This window comes from Manacus vitellinus, unplaced genomic scaffold (genome assembly GCF_001715985.3).
Source record: "Manacus vitellinus isolate BGI_N305 unplaced genomic scaffold, ASM171598v3 scaffold_20_pilon, whole genome shotgun sequence".
NCBI lineage: Eukaryota > Metazoa > Chordata > Aves > Passeriformes > Pipridae > Manacus > Manacus vitellinus.
This window is the reverse complement of record NW_021939471.1, coordinates 10,730,533-10,754,641: the sequence shown is the minus strand read 5'-3', so window position 1 is coordinate 10,754,641 and position 24,109 is coordinate 10,730,533. Positions and strand designations below refer to the sequence as shown.

At 36.7% G+C, this 24,109-nt stretch overlaps 1 protein-coding gene across 1 annotated transcript in view; it reads left to right on the top strand.

Annotated features, from left to right (window-relative positions):
- Positions 1–3,425: 3,425 nt before the first annotated feature.
- Positions 3,426–24,109, top strand: part of ABI2 (abl interactor 2) — a 35,195-nt gene continuing 14,511 nt past the window's right edge. The window contains exons 1-5 of the mRNA XM_029959602.1: positions 3,426–3,499; positions 11,800–11,926; positions 12,068–12,244; positions 22,970–23,067; positions 23,554–23,700. Of these exons, the coding sequence (XP_029815462.1) occupies positions 3,426–3,499; positions 11,800–11,926; positions 12,068–12,244; positions 22,970–23,067; positions 23,554–23,700 (623 nt within the window). The remainder of the gene's footprint in view (positions 3,500–11,799; positions 11,927–12,067; positions 12,245–22,969; positions 23,068–23,553; positions 23,701–24,109) is intronic.

Sequence of the window (24,109 nt, the reverse complement as noted above, 5' to 3'; positions counted from 1 at the left end):
GTTTCATGGCATTTAATTTAGGTCACGGCACTGAGAACGCTTCTACTAGTGCTTGGTCTTGCTGAACACAATGTTTCTGAGAACTGAAGGGCTTCAAGGTCTGTAGTTCATACCCTTACTTATTCACAGTAGCAGCTCTTCTTTTTGTTACAGTGAACGTGGCCAGAACACATTTCTCTTGTTTTCAGTATTCCACACGTAGATTACTGAAACTACTGTGGAGAGTCTTACCAGTTTGAGTAGGGCCAATTGATATTGGACAGTTTTCACTGGAGAATTTTGGTGGGTGTGGAAATTGAAATAACTTTGTCTACCTTGCAGTTACTTATGAAGCATATTGGCTGGTATTTTGATGTTATGAAGATCAGAGTATCAGATCTTAGACTGCTGCGGGTTATGTTTGAATTTTGTTTATTGATCACTTGAAACCATTATCTTATTTGCAGAAATGCCTTTATTTTCAAACTTACATATTCAGGATCAGTGAGCACGGCAGTGGTTGTAAGCAATATAGTTTGGTGTCTGTGGGGAATGTAAATGGGATCTTGTTACATAGCAGCACATGATAAGATACTATCTCTGGAAATCTGCTTTTCAAATTAAAAGACAGATTTTACACTAAACACAACTTAGCATTTCAACTTAAATTTTAACTAATATTTATTGTTACATCTCCATGGGGGAACTTCAGATTTTTCTGTAAGTATTCCAGACTTTTTTCTAGTTGCTGTGAGTCATTCAAGTTTTCACCTGTTCAAGGTTTTCAGAGTAAACATAATTGTTTTAAAATGCTGTAATTAACTAATTTTTGTTGTTGTGAAATGGCTTGACAGTAGTAGATTCAAATAGTCATTTTAATATGAAATTTCAACACATTCTTTGTCTTTCAGTATACAGGAAGAAAGTTCAAACTTCAGTTTTGCTGTGCCAAACGTGACTGAGTTTGTCTCAGAGAGTTTTGGGCTCTATATAAAGAAATGGAGAGCAAATCACAGTTGTTATCAGCCAAATACACAAACTGGACCTCTCAATCAAACAGGAGTTTGTGCTCATAGCAGTTCCACATGAGTTTATAGGATTGTTGTTTTATGAAATCTGTAATGTGTTTGAACATTGAGAAGCCAGTTCCTTGTTGGTTTGAACTGGGGGTGACTTCAGTTTAGCTGTTAGATTGCATCAGTGGAAGGACTAGCTCTGAACATATATTCATATTTGTGCTTCTTTAAGCAGAAAAGCCATATCAGAGGTTCATAATATCTAAAATTATAGGCTGTTTACCTTTTGTTCTCAAACACTTTGGCTATTAATGAAAAATATGGTGTATCCTGGCTTATACTCAGCTGTTCTGGATGTACAGTATGCTAATGGAAATCAGCAGTTTCTGCTTCTATAAATAGATTGTCAGCAGCTGCAGAGCAAAACTGAGGAGCTTCTGGTTATTTTTCTTATTGCCATTGAGAAATGTTTTGAATGGCTGTGAAGTGTGAGGTGGTAGGTGTGCCTGCTGCAGAGATGTGCAGGCTGAGCTGAGGGTGTGGGTAGGGAGAGGGGAAGAAAGAGTACGTTTATAAGCCATCAGTGTGAGAGTAGAGGTAAAGAACTCTCTCTTCCTTCATTTGGGAGTCTCTGAATTTGGAGCTCTTTTATGTACAAAACATACTATTCAGATGGCTAGAAGTCATGAGTTCTTAAATGGGATCTGGAGATAGCATTTATCTAACTTCGGTATAGCTGAATATAAGGCAGTTTTACAAGTGTGCTCTGTTGGAGAATATCATCATACTGTGCTCAGATAAAGCTGTCTCCTAAAATTTTCATTTCCTTCTCTGTTGTTTTCTATCTTCTGCTGCATGAGAAACAAACAGCCAGGCAAGAATATTTACCTTCAACAGCATTCCTTCCCTCTTGCCTTATCGTGGGAACTCTTACATGGATAAACAGCAACTGCTGCTATCCTCCTTCCTGGCAGATGAGGAACTGGTACCAGTGTAGCCTGTACCAGGCCAACTAAGTTACCATTGTTGTTTGTGGACACAGGAGGTTACCAGGAAAGAAAAAGTATTGAATATCTTTCATGTGAACATTTAATTGAAGTCCTGTGCCTGTTTTTACATGTGTGGAATTGTTTTTTTTTTTTTCTTGAAAACTAGCAATCTTCTTATAAGGGTCTTATTACAAGGTCTCAGGAAATATCTTTGACTGTAAGAATTATTTTCCTGAAATACAGATGCACTTAGTTTCTGTGTTTCCCAAGGTACATATAATAAAAATCGATGGTAGATTCAGCTTGTGCTGAAACATATGAAATAATTTTATATTCCCTTTTCTTTCTTGAATCTTGATACCCAACCTATGTGGATAATATATAAAGCCAAGGAAATAATGAAATACAGTATTATAATGGTAGATAGGAATAGAGAACATTTGTCAACTGTTGCTTTAGAAACAAAACCATCAGCCTGTGAAGTGGCTGAAGATCACCTAAGAGTGAAATCCAGCGTATACCAAAGCCTCGGATACTGGAAAGTTTCTCGGCATCTTAGTTGTATGTTTTGCTAGTGCTCTCATCTGTATTCTTTGTACTGACTTAGATCTTAGTGATATTAACTGTTATTCAAGGAGAAACACAGAAATCTAACAATTAGATTCTTATTATTTTTAATGTTGTTTGAAATGTACGTATGTTTTTAAACTTCTAATAGATATCTTGCGGATTGATAGCATAAATACTTTTAGGTGCTCTACTGCTAGAAAAATGGATCATACTAGAAAAAGCACAAAACATGTTTAAAAAAATACATGGACTTCTTAATTTAAAAAAATGATTGGTCTCAATTTATTCAGCTGCCATCTACAGGGAATAATTACTGTTCTTTCACTGTGAAAGACCATTTGTGACAAGAATGAGGTCTAAATAATTGGGAGAGGTGAGGAATATGGTATTTGGTAGATCCTTTCAGGCTGGTAGGTACTTCTAATTGAAATACCAAGTTTAGAAAAACTAAACAGTTCTAAATAGTTTAAAGTCTAGGAGAAATAACTGATAAGTGTCTCAGAGTGCTTTTCAAGTTAATTGCTAAAATTCAAAAAGAAAAGTTGGACTTCAAGAGAAAATGAGCTTAATTCTTTTCATAAAGCATAGAAACTCTTAAAATACAAAGTTAGTATCTTTTGTGGAATGAATAGAAAGGAGGAAAAATAGTAACTTTTATTTAGAATTAGTTCGGCTTATGTAGTTTTTTTGTCTGTAACAACAGGCAAAAGGAGTTCACTCCAAGAACCTTTGCATGAGAGACTTTATACTAAATAAACCTTTTCTTTCTGTTTTTAGTCAGCAGATAAGCAGCGAGCCCTGGAAGAAACCAAAGCTTACACAACCCAGTCATTAGCAAGCGTAGCCTATCTGATCAACACTTTGGCCAACAATGTTCTCCAAATGCTGGATATCCAGGCATCCCAACTTCGACGCATGGAATCTTCAATCAACCATATTTCACAAGTGAGGCTTTTTTCCTAATTTTTTTTCTCTTTGCCTTTGACATTACATACCAAGTAAAACTCTTGACGTTTTGTGAATGAGAAAAATAGTTTCATTTAAAACAGAAGGATGCATTTTTTCTCATATTCGTTCTGGGATTGAGTCTCATTATGTGGTTTTATATGAGTGTTAGTATGAGCATTTTACGTAGGATAACAGCTTAAATGTATTCTTAGCTAGTTTATTGTTTGGAGAGGGAGCCATTCTGCATAAGTGAAAAGCACAGAAAAATCACTAATGGTAAAATCAGAGTATTATGTTAAAAAATATGAAATGGATGGCGGAAAACAGTTATTTGTCATCTTTTTACTTTTCCTGTTGCTGTAATACTGGCATCTAATGACAAAAGCATAGATGACAAAAATAGTTTGCTCCTAGCTTTTCTTAATAAAATGTACTTTGTGGTGACATGAACAAAAGGCAAAATTAATATTTCAATTTGTTTATGGCTGCAGAACTCCTGCCACTGTTTGCAGTTTTCCTGAGCCACAATAAACTAAGCTACTCTAACTAGGAACCCATGTTCCATTTACCACATTGATGATAGAATTTTGACTCCCAGGATGGACTGAGAATGAATGATGAAGTGGATGTTTATCAACCAATGACGGATTAGAAGAGAAATTAACAGCACTTCCTGTTTACTGAATATTTTGTGTCTTAGTTGACCAATACATTTTGGCTGCTAAGGGTTTCTTGATCTCCTTGTGACAGTATAAATTGATAAAGGATATTGTGGCGTATAGAAAAACTTCTGAAAGTAGGAGGCATGCAAGGTAGGAGATGAGTAGATGGAATGATCTGTTGACTTGCTGGTGCTGAAAGGGTTGCTAAGCTAGTACAGGTTTGAAACAGCGAAAGAAGTGAATAATTTTATGCTGGCTTAATGGACTGGATTGACTCTGACTGGATCTGATTCCAGAGCAGGTACAAATGGATGGGGAGGATTTTTCCTTTTGTTAGTAGTATGCTATTAGATTGCCTCAGTTGTCTCATGTAACCACATCAAAAATAAGCTGCAAAGTGTGATTTCTTCTCTTCTTCTTAGTCCATGGACAAGTAAATCAACTTTTCCCCCCAGAAAATGTCACAAATTACTCTGTGTATGTCTATGTGCTAAATAAGATTATATAGTAATATATAATATATATATAAATGCACATATACATATATATATCATAAATAGATATATATGTACACTGTGTATGTGTGTGTGTGTGCGCTTCTTCACAGTCAGGTGCCAGCTGACACGTATTTCAACTGTTTGAGAGCCTGATGCAAAAGACAGTATATGAATAAAAATATCCCAAGTTCACTGAATTTTGCATTTTTATAAATGTGGAAAATCCATTTTGTCACACAGGATCTGTAAAGTAGCTTTTGTGCAAAGAGCCATAGTATTTTAAGTTTTTTCCTCCTGAGAAGCTGATATTTATGCAGATTGAAATGCCAGGTTAGATTGTCTCTGACATTTATACAAAATGGCTAGTTATTTAAAATGGAGCACTAAATTAGGCAGTACCCAACACCTAATGAAGATGTATCTGCCAAATTTCATAGGTTGTGCTTGAACAACTGAAAAAAAACTGTGGTGGTTTTTTTGTTTGTTTGTTTTTTAAATATTGCTATAAAATTGAAAATTTAGTTTGGAGTTTTTTTGGTATTTTATGTTTTTTGAGCCTGCATCATCTTGGATCCTCCCCAAATCTTCATGGAAGAAATTATGTCAGAGGAGCAGACAGTATTTGAATTTTGGATATTACATACATGAAGTGTGTTGATCCAAGTAACTTAATTAAGTTGAATTAATGTGTTCAGAAATGGCTTCATCCTATGATACCAGTGTTGTACATGATTATGTTATCTGTTGTCATTTCAATAGTTATTTTTCTTTTAAAAATTAATAAATTTTTTGCACAATGTCTGTGTAAATAAATAATTTATTTTGAAGAAATTTGATTACACTTCTCCTGAAATTAGCCTAACCTGCAGAAGACTTCCTTGGTCTTTTTTATGTTGGGTGTAAAGTTTAGTGGACTTTTTCTAATACAACTTAAAATGCCTTGTGGTATAATACCTCATTGCCAAATTATGATTTCAGTCAGTTTGACTTGAAATTATGTCAGTAACATAGAACAGAAAACAATTTGGTAATGACCATCTGCCCACAGCGTATTATTGCATTATTGCTTTGGTCAGTAAATCTTGGTATTTAAGTTTAGAAAACACTATATGGAAATTATGATATCTCAGTGTATAATCTTGCTTTTAATTCTGATTTGGAATTCCACATATTCTCCAAAGAAGAGAGCAAAATAATTTGGCACTTAGTAAGAAAAAGTGCTTGGTTTTTTTTCAAGTGTAGCTCAAACCAGAAGAGGCATGATCAGCTTGATAAAATAAAATATTCTGGTTCTCTGTTCATTGATATAACGCCAATTTATATCACTTCAAATGCCAACATAATCAAAGAGCTGAAAAGGAAGCTGATAATCATTTGTGAGTTTTCAGATTATATATAGATCCTGAATAAGGAAATTATTACTATTGAAACTATTTTTATGCAAGTGATTAAATCCTATTGGTTTAAAAATTACAATTCACAGAGTCACAGAATATGTTGAGTTGAAAGGGACCCACAAGGACCATTGAGTTCAAACTCCTGGCCCTGCACAGTAACCATCCCCAAGAGTCACACCATGTGCCACACTTGACATCTGTCAAGTTTGGTGCTGTGACCACTGCCCTGGGGAGCCTGTTCCAGTGCCCAGCCACCCTCTGGGGGAAGAACCTTTTCCTAATACCTGACCTAAACCTCCCCTGATGCAATTGCAGACCACTGCCTTGGGTCCTGTCACTGGTCTCCCCAGAGGAGAGATCAGTACCTGCCCCTCTCTTCCCCTCACAAGGAAGTTGTAACTGCAATGAGGTGTCCCCTCAGTCTTGTCTGCTCCAGGCTGAGCAGACAAAATGACCTCAGCCGTTCCTTATACGGCTTCCCCTCAAGGCCTTTCCCCATCTCTGTTGCCCTCCTTTGGACACTGTCTAACAGCTTAATATCTTTCTTATATTGTGGTGCCCAAAACTGCCACGATATTCAAGGTGAGGCTGTCCCAGCAGAGCGGGACAATCCTCTCTGTCAACTGGCTGATGCCTCACAGGACACGGTTGGCCCTCCTGGCTGCCAGATTCAATCTGCCATCAACCAGGACCCCCAGGTGCCTTTCCCTGGCACTGCTTTCCAGCCTCTCATTCCCCAGTCTCTCTGTACATCCAGGTTTGCCCCATCTCAGGTGCAGAATCCGGCACTTCTCCTTGTTGAACTTCATATGGCTGGTGACTACCCAGTCCTCTAATTTGTCGAGGTCTCTCTACAGGGCCTCCCTAATTACTTTGGTTTGGTCTGAAAGCTGATGAATCTGTTCTTATTTGCTGCCTTGAACCTTGTCCAGAAGTAGATGATATACAGTGTTTTGTATTTGACTAAGAATTTAAATCCTGAGTACAGATCATATGTATAAATATTTATACTTGTTTAAAAAATTATGTTACAGCTTTTAAGTTAACAGACACTGTGAAATGTTGCTAATGTCCAAATTCTTTAAATTAATCTGGCAGATTTTCAGGTTTTAATATTTGTATATTGAGAAATGTTTTCAGGTTTAGTTACAGAATCTAATTAGCAAGGTAATTTTAAAACCTCTTCTAATTATATAAACAAGCATGTTGTCACAAAGATGAGTGGTAGTGATGAGTTATCTCCAATGGCACTGCGTGGTGGAGAAATCTGCTACATCCACCTTACACAATTTGACTCCCATGATACTGGCTGTGAGAATAGGTATTGAATAGACTACGGACTTGGACTTCTCTGCAGTCAGCATGTGTTGCTGAGCTGGGCTGGAGCAATGTGTGCAAACTGCTTGGTCAATGTAGGAAAGTTCACTTGGACTTTCCGTTGATAAGTCAGTAAAGGCTTGTAACCTTCTTCAGTTGTCTTATTCTTGCAAGGTACAAGAATAGCGAAACTTTTAAAAAATAGCAATGTGAGTGCATCAAATAAGATTAATAAAAAATAAAAGTCCAGCAACACTATATTTAAGCAACGTTTTTCTTCTAAGATTTTTTTTAAACTGAATTTTAAAAGCCCAGACTAACAGACCGACAATAAATTGATAAATTTAAGTTAGAATGTTTTGAGAAGAGGAAGAAATGAGGGCTTCTGGAGACTTTTATTTCTGAAATTTCACTGCAGTTCAGACTTTCAAAGTGCTGTTGTAGTTTGACCCCAGCTGCCAACTAAGCACCACATGGCTGCTCACTCACTCCCTCCTGCCAGGCTATGGATAGAAAATCAGAAGGGTTAAAGTGAGAAAACTTGAGATAAAAACAGTTTAATAATTGAAATATGATAATAATGATAATAAATTGTAGTGAAAAGGAAGATAACGGAGAGATATGAAACCCAAGAAGAAATGATGCAAATGAAAACAATTGCTCACCACAACTGACTGATGCCCAGCCAGTCCCCAGGCAACAGCCCCCCAGGTGGCCTCCCCTGCTTTGTGCTGCTGACCCTGACACCACATCCTTGGGGTATCCCTTGGGTCAGCTGGGCCTGCTGTCCTGGCTGTGTCCCTTCCCAGCTTCTTGTGCACCCCCAGCCTACTCAGTGGTGGGGTGGGATGGGGAACAGAAAAGGCCTTGACTCTGAATAACCTCTGCTCAGATGTAACTAAAACATCCCTGTGTTATTCACACTGTTTTCCTGCACAAATCCAAAACATAACCTCATACTGTGAAGAAAATGAACTCTGTCCCAGCCAAAACTAGCACAAGAACTAACTTAACACTTTGAGAAATTTCACTTACCAGTAGAAGAGAGTATTTCTCAAAACTCATGAATTCAGTGACTTTTAAGTTAAATTGTAAATAGTGTTAATTTTATGGAAAATCCCAGAAATTATTTAATGCTTTTACTGTTTTAATATTTACAGATCTTGAGACTGTTTTTATTTAATTCAGTATGGAAACATGATGTTTCAAAATGGCCAGAAAATTCCTAATAGAAAAAGAATGCAGTGGTTCATACTTATTTTTCCCCTTAAGCTGTCCCTTCTCTTATTGCAGGGATCTTGGAAAGCATATGAAAAGATGATAGTAATGAGCCTAATCCCTAACAAGCTGTCATTTAAAAACTTTTACCAAAGCTAATGCAGCTATGTGAAAAAAAATTTTAAAAAACAGAATAGTGCTGTCAGGAGTCCAAAATTTCATGTTAGAAAACAGGGTTTGAAGTTATAGAAGGGACTGTGTATCTCATCTCCTTTTCCTAACAGCCTTTCCAAACCAGATGTTTTGTTAGTCCAGCTCTAACCCCGAAAACTTCTCAATAGAACTTTCTAAACTGCTGAATAAACTTTCTACTAATATTCTTCTGTCTCACTTAAGGGATTTATGCTACTACTGGAGGTAATAATTACCTGTGTGTTGAGGATAAATGTTTTCATTTCCTTCAGCAGCAGGTTAATCTTTGTTACTTCTGCTACTAATCGAATACTTCAGTGTTCCTGTCTGCTGTTTTATAGATGCATTAAGATCTCATGTCTTCAGCAGTTCTAAACAAGAAAATGAAATTTTTGAAAAACTGCCAGCAAAATGCTTTTCAATACAACTTTTAGATGTATGGACCAGAATTAAATGCAGTTTTTATACTCTTAGTCATTCCCTAGCTGTTCAGGTTAAAAGAGATGTTCTGAATCATAATGCAAGAGAAATCCCATTGGATGAACTTCAGGTTTTAATTAGGCTTTATGCATTTCATAGTTTGTTACTGTAGTTATGTCTCACTTATCACCATAGTCATTAAGAAAACTGGTTGTACTCGCAGCTCCTATTGAGTAAACACGCTTTTCATTCATGGAAACAAGCCTCCAGAGTGCCAAGATACCATCACTACAATAACATGTGCACTAAATACCGGTACTCACATTGTACTAATAGATAACTGCATGAGAAAATACTGAGAGAACATATTAAAAGTTGCATCTTAACAACCCTGCACTAATTACTTTCTTTCTGATTTGTGGATTGAAATTAAGGTCCTGAGTGCAGTATCCAAGGCATAAACTGATTTTTGAATGACCAGATTCAGAGCCATAGGATTTTGATGTTCCAGTGCATTTGAAATGCAGCTGCTGTTGCAACTGAAGTTCTGTAGCATTCTAGCAAAGGGTACCAGGGGCTGTGAGACAAAGAACATAAAAGAGTCAGTGTCATGTCTCTGCAGTTCTCTAGTGACAATTCTAGATCACAGCTGAAGTCTGAAGTAGAGGTTGAATTCTTCAGTGGTATCAGACATGAGACTCTCCTCCCAGGTTGTTGCAATCACATATCTTTAGCTTATCAAGAAAGTATATGCCCTCTGACTCCTCAGCAGATGAGGTCAGAAGTCTGTAGACCATCTCTTCCAGAACACCTCCTTCTACTATGCTGCAAAATCAAAGGTCTGGCACAGAGAATGGATAAAATCTTGTGATGGAAGATAAAATAGTACATCTTACCCACTTGCAGAGTGGTGCACTTCTGGTGCTCTGGAAAATGTTGATGGTGCTCTGTTTGCACTGGTGCTTGTACCATCAGTAGTGCCATAAGAGCTGTGAAGATCTGATCTGCACTGTTGTGTTGGGGGATGGTATATGGACCTGGTCATATCAGGAAAGGACTTTGGCAAATTGACTGAAAGTGGTTTAGTTGCTAAGTAGTTGCAGAAACATATGCGTTTCTGTTAAGCTTGTATGATTCGTGACTTTCTGCAGAGTTTGTATATTGGGGGTTTTTGTGAGGGCGTCCCAGACAGTTTAAATACCCCTATTAAATTTCAAATCATTGCTTAACAAACTAGCTTTCCAAAGAGAGGTTCACCAGCATATTTTGACCTCGAATAATCTTGTTTTTCTGTAGCTTTATTTTAAGAAATATCTGTGCACCTTTAGTGGAAACCTTACTGTTCTAGGCAGGTGGAATTAGAGGTGGTAGAAATGTACCTAACTAAGTTGTATTCAATACTTAACTTTAGCAAAGTTGCAAAATCTTGAAAATACTTTGCTGGGAAATACTAGGTAATCTTGATGATTGTAATGTAAACTTCCATATAATGCCCCTGGTATTTGTGGAAATCCTTCTCTGGAAATAATGTTAAGAAACAACTTCTTGGAAGTAGTTTGGGGGTTTTTTTGTTTGTTTGTGTTTTTTGATTTTTTGAAAATTTTTTGTAATTTTAAAGATTGTGATGATTGCACAAGGTAACACAGTTCCATTTTGTTTGTCTTGTTATCAGTAGCACAAAAGGGTAAAACAGCATAACCAACACCACTGCCCCAATCCTTGTCCACAGAAAAATAAAATGGAAAAAAAATGTGTGTTATGAAAATGAGTTCTCATTTGTACCCATTCCTCAGTTACTGCAGAGCCTGTCTCCAAACTGTGAAAAGTCATCATCACTGAAGTGGCAACAAGAAATCCTATGAGCGTTTAGAAATCCTAATGCTAGTTATTCTGGATGTTTTCTTACTTTTACTTTTTATCCTCTAGCTAAAATAGTTTGTTCACAGTTCTGGCAAATTTCCTATAAGGAAAGCTGTTCTGTGAACAGGGAATTATTTTGGTTTTAAATGAGGCAAGCAACTCCATGCACCATGATTTGAGAGATAGTATTTTCCTGGAAGGGGAAGATAGGCCTTTTGGTGACATTTTCTTAGCCTTGTTACCTAATAAGATATAAATACGTATTTTTAGGCAATAGGTTTTCAGCAAAGCTTTGTCTTATACCAAAGATTCTCTTGTGGTACTGATTTTAATATGTAAAAGGAAAGATTTTCAGTGTTGACCTTGGGCGTTCGAAGTGAAGGCACTGGGCTTAAATCTCTGGCTTTATTTTGGATAAATTAGTATGCAGCACCTTCTAAAATCTAATCATTGCTTCGTGATGAGTGACTTGTAATGTTTAAAATACTTTTCTTTCAATTTGTCTGAGTGAAACTTTATTCTGTCATGATTACCAGTCCTAGTTCAGCAAACTTTTACAGTGTAAGAAAACCTGCTTATGGTTTGCTTTTCAGGTCATAAAATTAAGGTTTGGGAAGGTATCCTTACACTTCATGTAGCTGGAGCCTATTTCAAAGACAAACTTAGAGAGCAATTGTAAAATAAAAAAGGATAAGTGAAAGAATCTCATAAAATGGTGTTAGTAAATTGTTGAGAACTACTAAGAATGGAAAGGAGAAGGAATTTTGTGAAACCGTGAAGAATACAGAGGGTAACAGAAAACCCAAAGAACCTACTAGTGTGGCTTTAGAGGTGTCAAATTCAACAGTAAATGGAAGAAAGGTGATGTAATCAAGTATATGTAGTGTATGTTTAGCACAGTGCAGAGATCTTCAAAACATTAGAACTGATTTAATTTTTTTTACTACTGACTCTGTATTCCAATGCATACCACTGTTAGTAAATACACTGCGTCTTTTGTAGACGGTGGACATTCACAAAGAGAAAGTTGCTAGAAGAGAAATTGGTATCTTGACTACAAACAAAAACACCTCAAGAACTCACAAAATCATTGCACCAGCTAACTTGGAGCGACCAGTTCGCTACATCAGGAAACCTATTGATTATACAATTCTAGATGATATTGGACATGGAGTGAAGGTAGGTGATATTGTTAAAACAGCCAAACTGCAAATACATTGTCTTTGTATATTTTCAGAATAATCTGATGCTTTTTATGATATTATACCAGTTTCTCCTTACCTGGACAGTGTGTCTATAAACATAAGAGGAGTCCTGTCCAATTTCCAGTTGCCCCTTCCCCTTCTGTTGCCCCACTGTTTCTTAACCTTACAAACCCACTGAATCTTATTTCTGAGGATACTTGGGACTGTGAGTCTCACCTTTTAAAATGTTTCTGAATACCAACTTGTGATGCTGCTGTTATTGTTTGAGTAAGTTGCCAGGGATATACCTGGGGACTGAAAGGCTAATGACTGTCACTTTAGTGCCTGAATCAGCACTACAAAATACCATCCAGCTGTAATTGCCACCGGTTTACTTTAAAGCTCACCCAAAGAAAGGGTTGCATGAGAGGTATTATGTGCTCCCTTTTCTTCTTTCTGTCAGAGTCAGTTATACACAAAGCCAGTGATGTGCTTTGTTAAAGTGAGCTCTCTACAACTTTTGTGCCACATGGGGTTTCAGGATGGGAATATGACTGCCAAGTTCGAAGCCAGCTGGTTCTCCCTTTTAAGAGTAGGAAAAAAGAAGGAATTTCAGGGCAGAGATCAGACTGAGACACAACTGGTGGCTGTTAGATCAATGTACACAGCAGCAGTAATATCATGTGTGAGATTAGATACGCATTTTTAAAAGCACATCCTGAATGTAAACACAGTCTTAGCAGGTGTGAGCTCATTGTTAACTTGTGCTGCCAGGAAAACAAATACGGAAATGAGAACACTGACAGTGTTAAAGTTCCAGGAAATGAAAGGTAAATAGCACAAAGTGGGGTCATTTTTACATGACAAACTAACAAATCTGTAAACCTGCTAAGTAGCAGTAAGGTAAGATGCTTCTTCCAGTCAAAGTACACCAGAATTTCTTTTGCCTGACTCCTAACTGCATTAGGTTATCTGTGTTGTTCTATTTTGATTGTTTGCTTGAACAGCCATTTAAATGACAATAGGTTGTTTAGCCTAAGTCTTAAAATTCAAATTCTTAGCAGTTTGATTTAAATATCTTCCCTGAGCAATTTTATGTAAGGTCTTCTCAACGTCCTGTTTGTTAACAGAAAGTCTCCTTACTCCCATTTCTTACCCAAAGAGTCAACCTCTAAACAGATTTAAAAAAGACAAGTGACTAAGCTTGATTTGGAAAACCAAACCAAACAAAAAAAATCCAACATTAATAACTATAGTTTGATCAGGAAATTGTTATCACTCTTGTGTTAAAATGTGCTACCAATTCTTACAAGTTTTGAATTTATGCAGGTCAGCAGAACTCCTTCTGGTTATGGATGGAGCATATTAACCTGTAGGATTGCTGTTGCTAATATTTTAATAATCACTTTTTGCTTTAAGGAGATAATTTTAGAACTCATTAAAGAATAGTTTTTAATTGCTCTGCAGCACAATCTTATTTAGCACTGGCTCTAAATCATTATAATTGATATCCCACTTACCTCAGTGTAGCCAGAGTCATACTTACTGTGATGCAATGAATTATGTTCTTCTGAAGGAACATAGTTCATCAAATGGATGATGACTCAAATGTGTGTTTACATGCATTTGTTATGCTTGTGATATACTTGAAACATCTTACAAATTATGTCTACAATGCACTGTATTTATCTAGAAAATGAAGAAGTACTGTGTACTTGTGAAACAATAAGCAGAGAACTTGAAATCATGCTATTCTTAATATCATAAATGTGTTCCAATCAGGTTAATCCTGTGTTTAGGACAGAAGAAAGAACAACTCTCTGCTGATGGGGAAAAAGTGGCCAGTTGTGCTTATGAACCTGTTGGTTTTGTTCTGCTTGAGTAACTGCAGATTAGTTGACTAGATCTCTTGGCTGTAGAACAGAGAGAAAAAAAGGAAAATAGGTAGAAACTTTAAATTCACCTATTTATAGCTATTTATTGTTTGAGATGAGATACTTTTCCCTTCAAATGAGCATTCAGATGGAGTTGTTGCATAAATAGCATTAAAGTTCCAGTTAACATCAGGGTGCCTCAGTCTGCATTTTTTGTTCTTTTTCTGCTGTAGGGCTTCCCCTCTAGTCCTTAGACCCAGAATTATGTATTTTCAGGAGTCAGAATGCTAATGCAGCAGGTATTCATTGCAACCCCTGAGAAAGATGGCAAACTGAACAGAGAATAATACAGGAGAAAAAGGGAGTATCCTTGGCCAAGAAATTCAAGATGCCATGCTGAGAGAATTAGTATAGGCACTTGAGCATCTTATTCCTTCCATTCAGAAGTTCAAAGCAGCAGTGGATACCGTATTCAGGAGAGGGTGCTCTACAGTATGGTTTCTTAATAGGTGTGAGAGAGAATTCAAGTGCCTCTGTATCATCCCAGCAGTCCCTCCTCGTCTTCCCTCCCTGAAGCTACAATGCTGCAAAAATCTAAATAACCTTTTGTATGAAGGAGACTTGCTTTCAGGTTTTTTTCATATGTTTCATGAGTTACAAAGTCTTCCAGTCTTCTTCCTTCCAAAGAGTTCTTTAGTCAAGAGGATGAAAAAAGAAGTGATCCATTTGGAGTGGTGCGTATTAAGGCATTGTAACTGTCAGGAATGGTGCCGAGGTCCCTGCTCATGGACCTTCCCATGTCACTGACCACTCTGACCACTACAGGGGAACCTGCTTTTCCAGCATAGTTCTGGGCAGCACAGACCATATTGGTTAATGCATTGATCCATGGAACTTTAAACTCAAAGACAGATTTTCTAGTAAATCAGATTATGTTTCTTTTTTAATACAGTAGGGTCTCTTTTTGAAACAGATTAGCTACTCTGGATGCTCTACTATTGCGATTCTGAATGCCTAATGTTGTTATAGAAAGCGTAAGAAACATAATGATACATTTAGATTAACTGAGCTGAAAACAGATCATTCAAATGGAAAGACTCGTAGTTTTAAAAGAAATTATGGGGAAAGCAGATATATGGTATTTTACCAGTAAGATACAGGGCTCAGTGTCAAAAAGCAAGCACTTAGGCTTTAAAATAAGATTTTATTGTTGGTTAAACTCTTAATCTATGCTTTAGGAAATGTGGATATATGGTGCAGTATCCATACAGAGTGCTGTACTTCTTACGAGATGTAATGATTTGCTCTTGATCTTTGTTCAAGAGAAACCTCATGGCATCGAGTTAACTGACAGCTTTGTCTCGGAAGGAACATACATTAGCTTAATATTTTAGAGGCTTCTGTTTCAGCTAGTTGTATATGTGCTAATGCATGTAAACAATTTAAGTGAGCTCAGGCTCATTGATAAGGCTATTCTTTGACAGCTCAAATAAATTAATCTCTGAAGTTAATCCATCTAGATCTCTTGATCCATTTGAAAGAAGCTGCCTTTTTGTTAGCACTGTAAGAACTTGAATAAACAGTGTACAAGCATTTGAACATTAATTTCAAAGTATTAATCTAAAGACTTTGTGGTCAATGTATATTAAAAGTTTCAGCTTGAAGATCTTTTGTTCATGACATTCTGCTTTAACCACTCTTTCTATGATCTACTGATACATTATTTTGTTAATGCTGAATGCTTAACTTTTTTCTTTCTTTTTCCTTTCTCTTCATATCCTGAAGTTCCAACTAACCTTTCAATGCTTTTTTTCCTTACCTCTTTTATTTGCTCCATTTATGCATTAAGTGGTTGCTTAGATTTAAGGTAAGAAACCCCAGGGCTGGATTTCCATTCTTCTTCTTCCGAGATTATTACACACGGGGAGATGATTAACATGAATATTACTGATTGTTTAAAACAACACCCACTCTCTCTTCTGTGTAGAATTTCTGTTGAGTGATTTCATTGCAGATAAGCATTTTGTGATATAAATTGATGTGTTTATGAAAGGAAGCAAACACAGTTGATTTTAAAAGCTTTGTGGCAAAATATCAACTGCCTTCAGCATATCTACCAGATCATTTACAAGGAAGGGATCGTGTGCTAGCCTTGTCTAGACAAAAAGGTACAGAGAACAGATAGCAGCTGAGTATGAGCCTCCCCCTGTGTAATATTCTTTTTATCCTATATACGGTGTAAGTTATGGTTTGATTGGGATTAATGTTTCAGTGTGAGATTGCTCAGATAATGGGCTCCAAAGGTGTGTAACAAATTCAAATCTGTATATTATTTTTTAAAGTTGCAGTATTCTTAATTTTTTCAGAAACTGCTAGCACTATTTACATACTGAGAGGCACTCATATGTGGAAACATGCACAAATCAGTTAATTGTGTAAAATACTTAAGAACCCTTAAACAACAAGCTAAGTGATTTCTTTAGTTGAATATTAAATGAATCAAAGAACTCAGGCTGAAGTATGTCAGATTCTCAAGGATCTTAGAGGTTTAAGTGTTAGTAGTCTTAGTGGCTGCAGAAGCAGCAATAAAAAGCATCAAATCAATTAGGCAAGCAGTTAAATGAAATTCTATGATACTATGGTGGAATTCATAGCACATTAGTTAATAGAAAGGTTATAGCCTTTATCGAGTATTAGGATATCATCCTCTTCCTGAAGCGCAGCGGGTTTGGGGAAAGTGGGAATGAAAGTTTTTTAGTAGCAGCTGTGACAGTTTTAAAGAGGGAACTGTTTTAGAACATAGAATGCCAATATGTAGTACGAGTATATGAATTAAAGGAAGTTCCAAGTTGATGTGAAATATTTTTTAGTATTTTCTGTGACTGGAAAAAACTAAAAAAATCCTACAAATTCCTGAGAAGACTGCCTGTAAAACCAGGTATTTCTGTATTTATCCCCATGATGTCCCTCTGAGATTGGCCAAATGGTACTCTTAGTCAGGTGTTAAGTGTATGTAGCATATCTGATAACAATGGAAAACTTTTAATAAATGAGAGAATTCTCATATGTCATTTGAAATTTACTTGTGAGGCATACAGTATTTCAACTCACATAGTATATAAATACTTTGAATTTGAGGATGGCAAAATATATCTCCTCCCTGGCTTTTACTTTCTGTCTGCACAAAATGTATACTTCTAATGCTGAGTATGTCTTCTGGACACAGTTCATATTGGATGATCGTTTTCTCAGTGTTCTTAAAAAAACAATTTGCAAACTCAGTTTTCTTTGTTACTCTCTGTAGTTGCAAATATAAACAAGTAATGACTATTCTAAAAAAAGTTTTAAAATTGTATAATTGTCGTATATGTGTGAACTGCCATATCTGTGCATCATCTGCAGTGGTGATAAGAGTCTCTTCAGCTTTTCAGAGAAAATAACTTTTTCTATTTATAGGTTTGGAATGGAAATAACATTTTTCATTATAACACCAGTTAAAATATTTCTCTATTTTTACTAGGGTGAACCTGATTAGAAATTTGATTTGAGAAATCACAATATGTCAATCAACTTCTCATTGCCAAAACCTGAGGGTTTAAAAGAAAAAAAAGAAAAAAAGGCAAAAGCAGCACAGCATCTCTCTGTGAACCCAAGTTGTTCTTTCTCTCATTATAGTCACTATGCCTCAGGCTGAAAGGAGAAAACTGAAAGTAACCCCAGTTCTGTGTGAATGGGTTTTTTACCTCACTTATAGTGATTAAATATGAAGAATTTAGCCTGCTTTTATTTTTTATGACTGCAGAAAAACCTTAGTCTTAGCTAACAGCTACAATGTTAAACTGACTGTAGCAGGGCTAACTATGCTTGTGTCTGGGTAACTTAAATTTAAATTTTTAACAGATTTTGAAGAAAATTCCAATTACAAGTCAGAGGAGTATCTGTAGCATCTCCTATCATCAAATCAATTGAAAATGACATTGTTTAATACTTTTAGTATTTACCAGCCTTGGTTCTTCAATTACTTTACATAGGGGGTAAAACAAGTAAACTCACTTGCTGAAGCTTCTACTTGTGGTCATTTGCCAAAACAGGACTGAAATTTATACACTTCACTTCCATATAAACTGATAATCAGCTGAGAAGCATATAGATATGCACAGTAAGTATTTGAGTGGCTGAGCACAACCTGAAAGGGAATTTGCTTTGAGGTAGTAGATGATGGGCAAAAAATCTGTTCATTGTCTCTGTAGCATTAACAATATGAAGCAAGGCATGGGAAGGTAGTTTTCATTTTTCCTGAAATTGGGCATAAAATTGCTCAAGAAGATTGAGTAGCTGCTTGAAGTTTTTGAATATAATCCATGAAACATCACTGATGGGACACTTTTTCTTACTAGATTTTGGACAAAAGATTATTCTTTTAACATTCTGAAAGTTCTAAAAAATACAATGTGACAGTAAAGCACCACTTTAAAATTTCTGGCTGAGTCCAGCTTTAGAAAGCAGCTCCTCCTGAGGTTTGATTCTGTGGAATATCTGATATTCAGGATCTTTGGAAAAAAAACCTCAACCAACCAAGAAACTTGGTTTTGGTAATTGAACTGACTATGAGATATTCTTCAGAAGAGTAAAAATGTGGATTGAAAGCTTTGTTGCAGGTAAGTGCCTCACAGCTGCATAAATACAGGGCTTCGATGCAAATAGTTTTTGCAGTCTGTTGACCAGCTATTATATCTGACCAGCTGTGTATTTCTGCACTTCTTGTTCAGTGATTTTTTTTGCTTGTGAAAATATTCCCAAGAATTAAATTGAATGAACTTGCAGGATTTATCAGTTTTAACCAGTTTATTTCACTAAAAATTTCTTACACGGTGGAGTGCTAAAGAAACTCAGTATGTTAAATATTTATAAAAATGTAACTATGAAGGAAACTCAGTCGTATGTTGGACTGCAAGATATTTAATCACTGGAATCTATGAAAAACTAGATGCCAAAAATAGAAATTGGACAAACACATCTTAATTATTAAAAAAATTAAACTTTAAATGATAGTTTTTCCTAGGGCTGTAATCAGTGCTGCATTGTGTCATAAAGTAATGAGATGGTACCTTTCTAGAACTGGCACTGTAGCTCAGTATAGAAAATATTGGATGAAATACTGTTGTACCCTTTTGAAACAGAATGGTCCATAGGGATACATTTCTTTACAGTTTGTTTTATGGCTGTTACTGTGGAGCTGGATCTCAGAGCATCCTCCACAATGTGTTACTTACCAAGGATCTGGTTTTTAAGTAGTTTCTGCAGTTTCTTCCTCAGCAAAACTTCCAATTCCAGCTCCAGTACTGACAAAGTTACAGCTTTGGTAGAAGACATTTTTTTCTGTAGTGCAAGTGCTTCCTAATTCATGCATAAAAACCTGCAAGGTATCCAGTAAAAAAAAAGCTTAACCAAGATCTCACTAGATTTATTTGGTGTTCCACCATGTAACTTCAGTTTTTTTACCGTTTTTTTTCTTCTGTGGGAAGAGGCAAAAAAAAAAAAAAAAGAATTGGAAAAATCCCTTCATGCATTCTGCACAGACCCTGTGCCCTACTTGTCTGCTCACAGGGTTGTCTTCCTGCTTTCACATCAGTAAGCTTTGGTTTTTCCCGAGCTTTGTGCCCAAACCATCACTGCCTCTCATTTTTTTTCTGGTTTCAGCTCAGTGGTTAGCTGTTTTGGCATTTATGAGCAAAGGCAGAGATACTCCTCTGTGTTTCTGGTTGCAGGCTCTGTTTTGCCGTGCATTTTCCTAAAATAATTTGCAAGCTTTAATCTAGAAACCAACCCCAGATCTGTGGGGTCCTGCAGTCAAACAAACCACCAAGAGATGGATGCATTCCTCTGCTTTCACCCTCTCATTAAATCAGCTGCATCTGGGTAGTTCCAGCTGTGCAGAACCAGGGGAAATGATGTCAGAAACACTGCAACTTCTGGCAAATACCAACTTACTCCAGAAAACAGATTTTTGGAGCTTGACAGCAAATGCAAATGTGACCTTGAGTTCTGATGATTGCTTCGGATTTTAGAAGTTTGTAAGAGGGATGTGTGTGGATGAGGATTTGCGTATGGAAACTGTATTTACAACCATATGTGCAAAATAGAAAAGGCAATAAAGTTTGAAAGAAAGGGGGCATTAATGGCTTTCTTCTTCCCCCTACAAGTAGAAGTTGTCATAGGAGACAGTTGGAAATGTTCCAATATTTGTATCTCAGCTAAAGTTGCAACTTGTATAGTTTTAGATTTTCTTTTAACATCTTGAATACTTTTATTTCCACGGATCTGTCTATTTTGATCAGAACCATTGAAATAATTTTATATTTTTAATTTCTCTTCTGTGATTATTTGGCAGTAAGTCAAAGGGGAAGTTACTTGCACAGGGTTGTTTAACTTGGAGCAGCTTGTCTTAAAGCCATCAGTCCTGTCAGATTTGAAGACAACCCTGTCAATTTTAATTACTTGCTCTTTGAACATCTTGCTTTCAATACCCCGAAAAGACCCTGCAACTAAGCTTACTGTCAGTGCGTTTCCCCATCTTTCAGTTTAGTCTTTTTTGGGGATGACTTCTTTGTGACTAAGTTTCTGGGCTAAAAAGGGATTGCTTTTTGTTTGGACACATTTTACGACAGTTTTTTTCCCTTCCTGGATCAAGGATATGTTTATTTGCAGTGTTAATGAACTATCTAACAGTCACTGGAGCTCTGTGTTGGTCAGGCAAGTATTGCCTACACTTTTTACTATATATGGTCTGATGTTATGGCATCTTTCACCTCAACTGTCCTTTCTTTTCAGGTAGCTGTAGCCCACTGGAAGCTTAAAAGTTCATTTTTGGTTTTGCAATGATTGTATATAAAATAATAAGATTCTTTGTGGTTAAATATATGGAATTTTATATTAACTGTAAAGTTAACATAAGCTTTAGATTTATATAAACTGTAAAGTGGTTACATCATCTGGTGCAAAACAATAGTGTAGCCAGTTAAAATACCTAAATGGACTATTCAGGGGCACACAGATTGGTCTGTTTGTTGTCGTCTAAAAACCAGAGGCTGAGTGGGCTGTTTGAAATATAGCAACTGACAGTTCAGTGAGCGTTTAATTAAGGTGTATTTTGTTTGTTTGTGGGTTTTTTTGACAACTCAAATAGGTAGGTGGGCTAAACAGGCATGTTTAATGAAAGAGGAAATACAGGGGGTGCTGCAACTTTAAAAAAAATTCAGATTTTGCTATTTCTTAAATGTTCCGTGTATAGAATAAAATACACTTCATTTTACACTTTCTCTTTTCCCTTCAAGTAGTTGTAGATCAGTGCTTACCTCATCCCTCACTTGAATTAACTTTAGATTTCTTGTTGCTTAGAGTTGGCTTAAAGGACTTTATAATGCTGCGCAAAATAATTTTGTCTTAAATTGACATTACAGACTACTCTTGCACAACTAAATTCAAGCATCTGTTTTTGAATCAGTCAAAAATACCCCCTTCCGATGCTTGGTTTTCTTTTCCTCCCAGCGGATTGAAAATGCGATAGCACTGGGATTATTTAGAGCCAGAAAATCAAGTTTCAGTGGATTAGAATACTGAATGTTTTACTCTTTACACTGTTGTCAATATTTATCAATTCACAAATCTAAACATTGCCAAGGTTTTAAGTCAGTTGTTCTAGTCAAATTTTAAAGGAGTAGTTTGCCTTTAACGATGTTTGCAAATACTCCGAATGCCTTGATCGCTGTTATTTTTATATGGGAGGTGGGGGCAGTAGCCAAAGCTTACGTTTTGGAAGGAAGGAACACTGTGAAATAGAGCATGACAGGAAGAACAGAAAAAGGGATGTAAGCATACTTGTTTAGGTTTGTTGAATATCTCTGTGTCTAAGCAATAAGCATTCATGAATCCAAGCTGTTCTGTGAGCAGATCATGTACTGATTCCTGTAAGGATACGTGCATTGAGAGAGTTATGCTTGGCTGGCAGGCTACAGAGAAGCCAAATGCCTACATTGTGGTAACAATTGTTTAGGATTCCTAGATTGATCAGTCAGGAATGCAAATGAGTTTTTGAAAGAAGTTAATTATTTTTATGCAAAATTTAAATTTACTTCATTGGTATTTTAACCTGAAAGAGGGGAAGTGGACAAACTAGAGTTACGTCACTGCTAAATATTTTACTCCATTTATTTATAAATTCTTAGAGATTAAATTGCTACACATTTGGTGTGGGGAGAAAAAAGTGCATCTTTGTATTTTTCTCAATATGGCTTTCTCTGTATGTTTACATGCACATAATTAATATTGACAGTAAATATTATCATCTGTAAAAAGTTTTATATGCTGTGAAAGCATTAAAACATTAATGGATTACTTTGACTTCTGTACACTTTTCTGTATAAATCACATTAGATTGTGGCCTATTAGATAAGCTTTAGTATTTTTAAACAGTATTCAAAAATATTTTTGCAAATTTACCCTTCAGTAGTGCAATGTGAAATAACTGCCTTTATCTCAAAAGATGACTGGGAGGTTCAGCCAAGTTAGGCACAGTGTCTCTATTGTCAGTGATTGTGATAGCCTGAAGGCAAATTCACTTTTTTGTATATACAATTTTTAAAAACCCTATGTAATAAAGAGTCCTTTGAGCACAACTCTTGACTTCTAGCAGAGTGGAAATTGCATATAAAACGCATGGCCTCTCAATTTTTTTTGTTTGTTTAAACCTTCCCCTACTTAGAGTTAATTGCTAAAGGCATCTCAGTGTGTCTGCCCCAGAACCTGAGCTGAGTGAAGGGTGTTTTTCTCCCCGTTCTTTCCTGCAGGTCAGCACACAGAACATGAAGATGGGTGGACTTCCTCGTACAACACCGCCCACCCAGAAGCCACCAAGTCCACCCATGTCAGGAAAAGGAACTATTGGGTAAGTGCAGTTACTGAATGGGTAAATGGCTTTGGTGAACAAAAGGGAAAAGAGGGAAGATTTTTTCTTTTTCTGTAGTGTGAAGGTTTTTTGGTTTTATTTTAACTATTCACAAAGATCAAGAGGCGTTAGATTTGCATCCTCTTATACTGATTGTGTCTTTTATGTTTGTGTGCTTCTGCCAGAAGACAGTGGGCATCGTCAGCCTTTCCCAACAGGAACCTTTTTCTCATTGCAGAACACTTACCACTACGTGCTTTAGAATAAAATGTCATTAACTGTGTGGCTTTGGCAGGTGGTGCTAAACAACTGGAAAATGAGTACATGTTCATTAATTAGTTATGCTGAGTGTGATGAAAGTACTTTCCTGTTAAGTCTATGAACTTGACTTTGGCCTTTAGCTCACGTTAGTGATCAGTATGTAGCTGTCTTAGGTTTTGTCTGTGTTACCTTAACCTGTTTCCACACGGTGCTTCCCGTGTGCAGGCGGCACTCCCCGTACCGCACGCTGGAGCCGGTCCGGCCCCCGGTGGTGCCCAACGACTACGTGCCGAGCCCCACGCGCAACATGGCGCCCTCCCAGCAGAGCCCCGTCAGGACGGCCTCCGTCAACCAGAGGAACCGCACCTACAGGTACCCACGGGGACAGGAGTGCTCTGCTAAATGTCCAGTCCATCTGCGCCTGCCTCTGCAGTGAAGCTCCCTCATTCATCGTGTACTGGGGATGTAATTTGGCACGATGAGAATGGGGGCTAATAAAACCAGAACAGTGAATTATGTTACGGTTGTTCACTTAATCCCCATATTCACCTTAATTTTAGTGCTGTCGGTTACAATACTTAATGAATTACTAAGATTGTGAAGTCTTTCAAGGAGGTAGATCATGATACTATTTTACTAAATGCTTACAAAACTGGGGAAAGGTTTTGTACACATCTTGCCTTCTGCATGTTGAAGGGCTGCACTGTGTGCTTGTACGTGACATTTTTGAACAGTCTTTGATGTTTATAGGTTGAGTAGCTGAAATTGTAGATAGTATTTT